The 7260-nt window shown below is 40.4% G+C and overlaps 1 protein-coding gene across 1 annotated transcript; it reads right to left on the bottom strand.

Moving 5' to 3' along the window:
* Positions 1 to 1838: 1838 nt before the first annotated feature.
* LOC122060898 (transcription factor MYBC1-like) lies at positions 1839 to 3787 on the bottom strand. Its single transcript, XM_042624008.1, has one exon. It carries the CDS (start codon positions 3320 to 3322, stop codon positions 2444 to 2446), a length of 879 nt encoding a protein of 292 aa, XP_042479942.1. The 5' UTR covers positions 3323 to 3787; the 3' UTR covers positions 1839 to 2443.
* Positions 3788 to 7260: the final 3473 nt, after the last annotated feature.

Raw genomic sequence — 7260 nt, 5'->3', positions numbered from 1 at the left:
TCTCCATGAGTTCATGTCTGAAATTTTCAAACCTTAAAGCTGTTGGCTTCATAGAACTAAATTCTAACCATCCACACTCTACTAATACCTAGGAGTCATAAACTGTTAATAGTTTAACAATCCTCTGTGCCATATTAGCATTATGCACCAATGCACATGCAGATCTGGGAATAGCTAAGGTAAAATCCCAAGTATCTAGAGTCCTAAATTGGATATTTCACAGGTGCAAGCAGAAGGATCCATATAACGGTAAGAATTCCTCAGGAATATTTGCTTATTTGCTGGCCTAGTGGTTCTCAAGCTCCTCAATACACAAACTGCACAACCCACTCCCCCCCCCCCCCACCCAAAAAAAAAATCCTCTTTCAACTGATAAATAAAGAATTTGGCTAATACCTGTCTTCCAAATGATATCAACAATTGAACTCTTCCAATCAGGGGATCTTGCCACAAATGCATAGCCTAAAAGCTAATAAATCCTTTGTGCAAAATAAACACCTTCCTTCTTAGAGTAAAACCATGGAGTAACTTATTAATCATACCATGAAAGATGTTCTCACGGTAAAAGAATGGACCACCAAGTCACATTCTGTTTCTCTTTTTTTTTTTTTTTTTTTTTCTAACGAGGAACCCCTCAAATCTGTCCAGTTTTAGGGTTCAGGCCCAAGGGTAAACCTGGTTACATGCCTGTTTCTTTTTCTTCATACCTCTTTTCCAATAAAGAAACAACACTATATCAATAGACATTATCATGTCCTTGATGATAAGAACTTATAGCAGACTCTTCAGTTCAACCTATACAGATTATGTATAGCCTGTCACCTAAAAAACACTCCAACAGATCAAAACATAGAACATATAACAAATCACACTACTAAGAGAACCTACTGTAAGTCAAAGTTCAGATATTTCTGTTTCGGTCATATTTTTTATTCAGACAATGGATAGCCTCCCTAATTATATTACAGGACATTGGAAGATGAAGCTGAACTGCATGGCCTGTTAGGAGCTTCATGCCCACCAGTGTAGTTGCAATAAATTTCACATTATTGCCAGCCAACTTAACCGTTATACTGCTAATTATATGGCAGCCCAAGCTTTCAATGACATCAGAACAAAACACCACGAATAATTTTACAACACCATCAAAGATGAAACTTAGAAGAAGAAAATCCATTCATCCTCAGTTCCGGGATCCAAATTAGTGAACAATTAAATTAAAATTTGACGATAGCTAGCTTGAAAACTGATGCACAGAGAAAAGCTCTAAGATTAGTCAACGGACATTCCGCCAGCCTATTCCAGGAAATAGAAAGAAAGCTAATTAGAGCACAACCCTTGCTTAGTCCTCCTACAAGGTTTAGTCACCAGCTGGATTTGGACCCAGGATACCTCCCCTGAAGACTATACAATATTTTAGAGAGGCTAAGGCCTTGCAAATAGGATGACCAACTAATTCTGATGCACTACCAATGTTTACTTATTATTTGGTAAAACTTTAGAGGTATTGATAGCTTTCTTCTGTAGAGAGGTAAACTTTTCCAATTTAATTTCCTTCAACAGTTTCCTTATCTTCCCTTTGGAACTTTCATTGCTTAGGAATGGTGCAATTTTTCATACTATTATTCCACATTTCCCCTTAAATAAACATATTTTGTTAGTAATAATTTGTGCTCTTAATTTCAAAATAGTATTCCAGGAAAACTACAACACACTTCAAGCAAAACAGAAGCAAGAGTTAAATCTATGCTTAATCAAGAAATCATCTAGAAAGGCCTTATTCATCATCATTCATGCAAGAACATATGCATTTATAAACAAGACCTACAATGAGGATATTGAATAAACTGATAATATTAGAAATTCATATTACATTTGAGGTTCTTCCAGCATTGAAATACACTTGATATTTTAATAAATTTCCCAACCACCACCGACCACCTAATATAGAGTCCAGCCCCCTAGTTACCGCACCACACAGTTTACAAAACTTGGAAAGAATGCCATGAGTCAAATCCCTCTCCCTACTAATAACAAATTAAATGAAGGTATAAAATTAAACTACATACAACCTACCTGGGGATGAAACTAAATCTCTAGAATGACATTAAACACCTACTGTAATCGTTTAAGGTACCCAGAATCTGAACCAAACAGAAGTGCAGGCATTGGCAATTCATAGGATCTGGAGAGGGAATTTTGACTTACATGGCATCCTGATACCTATCTCTATAACCAACAACAACAACAACAACAACAACAACAACAACAACAACAACAACAGCAGTAGCAGCAGCAGCTAAACCCTAAATTGATCTATCACACACACACAAAACCCAATTAGCCCCTCCACACCCCCAACCAATTTTCCAAACTCAAGTAAATTCCACAATACCCTTGTAACAAGGAACCGAAAGAAAAAGGCAATAATTACCAACGGCTTTCAATCATCCCCAGTAGGAAACAGAGTAAGAACCTTTCTCCCACCTCCACCACCAACTCCTCCTGTTGCAGACTCCAAATCCTCTACATAAGCCGGTGGTTGCGCTGGCATTGCTGCTCCCATCCTATTCACACCTGGCGCCTGCCGTGGAAAAAAACCGTGATCGAATTGCCCTCCGGGCGGCGACCCAAAATGCCCCATCTGCCTCTGATGAAACTGTTGCTGCTGCTGCTGCTGCGCTGCCAATGCTGCGGCTGCCATCTGATGCTGATGGTGGTGTTGAAGCGCCGCCACAGGCACAAACGGCAAGAAGTGATCTGACCCTGGTGGCCCTGGATGCAAAAGCTGCCTTGGCACCGGCGAGCTCGCAAACAAGTGATCCGTTGCAGCGTCAGTGGGGGACAATCCCGCTGCACCACCACCACCGTTACCCCCAGAGAGCCCCTGCATCCGCTTGAGATAAAGCCTGTATTTCTGCAAGTGACTTGCTACGTTCTCGCGAGTCAACCCATCAACACTCATCAACTGCATTATCGTCTTGGGCACAGCGTTCTTGATCCCAAGATGGGCAACTGCATCAACGAATCTCTTGTGGAGCTGCGGTGTCCATACCAAGCGAGGACGCTTCAGTGTCCGAGCCGGCTCGTCTCCGGCGGTGGCTGATCCTAACTCAGTCGAATCGAACTCGGCGGAGTGGGGTTGAGAGGAAGGAGGTAGTTGTGGTGGTGGTGTTGAAGCAGCATGTGGGTTAGGGTTTCGAATGTCAAAGGCAAGAGCGAGGTCAGGGGTTATTAGGGTCTGGGAAAGGGGCATAAGCTCATCTGGGGAAGGAAGCTCTTCTTCCCATCTAGAAAACCAATTGGGTTCTTCTTCTTTCATGATTTGGGTCAATGGGTTTCATAACCCGTTCATTGACATGAACAGGGTAATTTTGAATTCATGAGATTGCCTTTAATTTGATATTCTTCCGCTTCTGCTGCTGCTGCTCTGCTGCTATTTGGGAAAGGAACAGGAGACGGGATCACAGGACAGAAGCGAGAGAAGGGAAGGCCGAAGGAGCGGGAGAGGTGTTCGAGGTGGATCTTGTTTTTAGCTTTCTTTTCAGTTTTTTTTTTTTTTTTATCTTTGGGACTGTTCATGGAGATTCCTTTCTTTTCATTTTCTTTTCAATTTTTCCGGGTTTTAAGGGATTGTTCTTGTGTGTATATGGTGATTAGTGAATGAGGATGTGGAATAACAGATTCGGCATTGGAGTTTGTAAAAAATTCTTTGTTGGATTTGAGGGAGTTGTGTAATGATTAAGGTATTACAGCTCTTTTTCCTCGAAGGATCACAACGAAATCAAATGGGTTTGTCGGTTCACAGTTTCTCAGTCTGGTTTAATGCATTTACATTACAAATTAAGAAATAAAGCTCGAAAGGTGCCCATTTTTTTTTATTTTTTTTAAATAAAACTAGGATTGACAAATTAAAAGGTCTCTTACGATGACAAATATGGTATTGAGATTTGGGAAGATTTTCTTTGTTGGTTTTAACGGAGTAGAGACCAATGTGAACTATGAGTCTACGTACGACTATGTTTCTACCAAAAAACAAATGAACGACTATGTCAATCCCAAAATCACACCGGTTGGATCGATTCAATCTGACTATTTAAAGATTGGCTCTACTCACATTAATTATTAAATGTGTTGAGTTCAGGTACGTCCACTTATAAACAGATAGCATACAGTACAAGGGTTAAGACCGATGGGTATTCGATCGGACCGACCCATATACAAGTCCAACTCGACTCTTCACATTTAGCCCAACCATTTATATATATTTTACTTCTTTTTTTATAGAATAGGGTATATATTGATATTTTTATCAACTACAATTTAAGTGTAATATATTTTTCTAAATTTTAGCCTAGTCTACGACCGCCCTGCAGTCAAGCTAATCGTAGAGCATCATTGTGCGTTAGCATGCTTTGACACGGGAGCACGCTTATAAGTTGCGTGCGCCTTACTCAAATAGGGGCCCAAGGAGTTGATTATTTATATAAAGGTAAGGGTGTAATATATTTTTCTAAATTTTTATCATTCAATAAGAAATATTAAAATTTCTTAAATCTAAGACAATTAAAGATCATTTAAGGCTCGTTTAAGGTTTTTCTAGTACATCACCCCGTTTAAGACTTGATTATAGTCTGATTAGGAAAAGCCCGGTTAAAGCCCAAACCCGATCGAGCTCGACACAAGACCGACTCTTTCCTTAAATAGGCAGGATACGATGCAAGCCTATAGGCCCGCTGTTAGTGTACGATGTCTTGTATTTGATCGTAGTTTAATTCAGGGAGTACTGGTGTAAGCATCTCGACAGAATAGAACGGCGATCTCGCTTACCGGGAAGCGGGATGTGGGGGTTGCAATGGGGCAAGAGGTCCCCCTGCATAGTGGGGGTGTGGGGGGGTGCAGCATCCCACTCGAATTTTTATTTGAGGGCAGTTTTTGCACTTTCCGGATTAGGGTTTTTTACTATATATTTGTAGCAAGGTTTTCTTTCTCCATAATGCAAGCAATTGTGAGAGGTGTGAGGACGAGTGGTAACCCTATTCTCCATTGATAGTGAAGCAAAATCTCTTCTCACCGAGGACGTAGGCAATCTTTCCGAACCTCATAAACATGTGTGCGTACTTTGTTCTTGTTTTTCCATTACTTTATGCATCGCTTTTAGGGTTGTGTTTCTACAAATCAAACTCGACTAGCCAGATCGAAATCCGCCAAACCCAACCGATTGACACCCCTAACCTTAGGTTTCACTTCATAGGAAGGATCAACACAAATTAGGTAACTAAAACTTATTTAGTTTGTGAAAACTTTCTTGTTGGGGGTTTTCTAAGGTAGTGACCATAGTTAGCAAAAATGTCTTTATTATAAATCCATTTTATTCAAGTTCATGCACGATTCTTAAATTCAGGTGCAAGCTGATGCATCTATTGAAATGAATTTCTAAATTAGTGCTTTAACTTAAATGTTGCACCAGAGGCTCGCCCATTCTTAATTTATATGAGTATATTGCTTCTTCTTTTTTGTTAATATCTATGTGTTTAAAACCCTTATTGTCAGTTTTCCCTTTTCTGGTGTTCTTTTTTTTTAAAGCTTTGCACCAGTTAAAACTCATGCCTTTCTGTTTTCCTATTTTCGTTTTTTGCTAATTATGGGTGTGATAACTACAAAATAATTTGGGGCCTCTTTCTAGGGAGGATAATGAAAATTAAATGTGTTTCCTTTGAATCTCTAATAATGCATTTTGTATAAAAATTAGGAAATATTCTTGAATGATATCAATGGAGAAGTTTGAGGAATTGATGAAGATGGTGTTGGGGTAATTTTGTTTTGGGCTTAGTGTGGTTTCATTCCTAGAAGGACTAACTACTTTGATTTTTTTTTTTTTTTTAATGAAAAGAAGAAAATTCATTCATTAGATAAACTGAAAAAATGAATATCAGAGTTGGAGTTGTTAATAAAGGATTGATAGTTCATAGTGTTGTGGCAAGAATCGCCCTAGGCCATTTCCACGTCTTACACAGACGAACAGACACAAGATAGAAAGCGTCAGGCTGATCCGGTGGGGGACTCTCTAATAAATCAGACTTCTCAACAAACAGATAATTCTAATCAGAATGGAAAAATATTGGGTCCCTTTGGAAAGAGGTGCTTGGGTATTAATAGTTGATAATGTCAACTGTCGAGTGAAAGTCCCACTTTTGTAGCTTCCTAATGCTGGTAGGAGTTTGAATATTGGCCATATCCCAGAGGATATGGAGGGATAACCTTCCCCTTGGGGATGATTCGATATTCCATTGAGAGTCCTTCATGGACCGGACATAGTTCATGCCATGTAGTTCACGTGCTTGGTTTGGCAACCATTCTTTGGACATGTCTCAATGTGTGAGAATTGTAGGAATCTTGGCATCTAGCTAGTGAAGACTTCGGGCCAGCCATTCGGTCAGGGAACCAATACGGCTAGGCTTATCTAGTAGTCCAGACAACCATGGGATAGGTTGTCCACGTGACACTTCAGTTGTGCTAGTGCTAGCTTAGCCGATCGTCCATCAAGGTGCTCTGAAAAGATGGGTCGGCCAATCCGTTTATGGTCCAGGCGCCTACTTTAGACTAGATGGATGACCTCGTGGAGCCTGGGCCACTCACCAGGGCTTGCTCACTCTAAGAGCCATTGCCCACTCAGTCCCATCTGGCATGTCTCTATTGGTTGTGTATTTTTATCATAACAGATTGCCCCCCACTCCTGTCGAACCTCTTTTTGTCTGTCAGAGTATTTTTAGGTATTAACATTTTGCAATCAACACGGCCCTCTTTTTGTCGCAACTGAGCGCCATGGCTCATGAGACAAGTAATCGCCTCAATGGCTCAACGTTTTGCCTTCTGAATTGGTGTCTTCTTTAGTAATTAATGGTTCACGAATTTTAGGGGGATTCCACTAGATTGGTGGCTACTTTTTTATTTAAAAATATGCTTCTCCAACACGCTGATGAGCGGGGAGATGCCACTTCCGCAATTCTGCTTCCACCCTAGCATTAGAGGAATGAACTGATGTTCCTAGTTAGCTTGGATCACACCTTTTCCTATGATGGGTGTCCTTTCACTTGTTCACCATTAAATGTCCACGCCTTTTAGGAGGGCAAGAAGCATTATTTTAGGGTATACTATTGTTCATCTTCTCCACTCCTCCTTTCTTGGTACTTTGAGAGCTTGTTGCTTTGTCGTTTCCCTTTCCTGTTTCTTTGTGACTTTGCGGGCTCTTCTCCTCCG

Source organism: Macadamia integrifolia, chromosome 14 (genome assembly GCF_013358625.1).
Source record: "Macadamia integrifolia cultivar HAES 741 chromosome 14, SCU_Mint_v3, whole genome shotgun sequence".
Lineage (NCBI taxonomy): Eukaryota > Viridiplantae > Streptophyta > Magnoliopsida > Proteales > Proteaceae > Macadamia > Macadamia integrifolia.
Note: the sequence above shows the minus strand (reverse complement) of the source record. Positions and strands in the feature narration are given on the sequence as shown.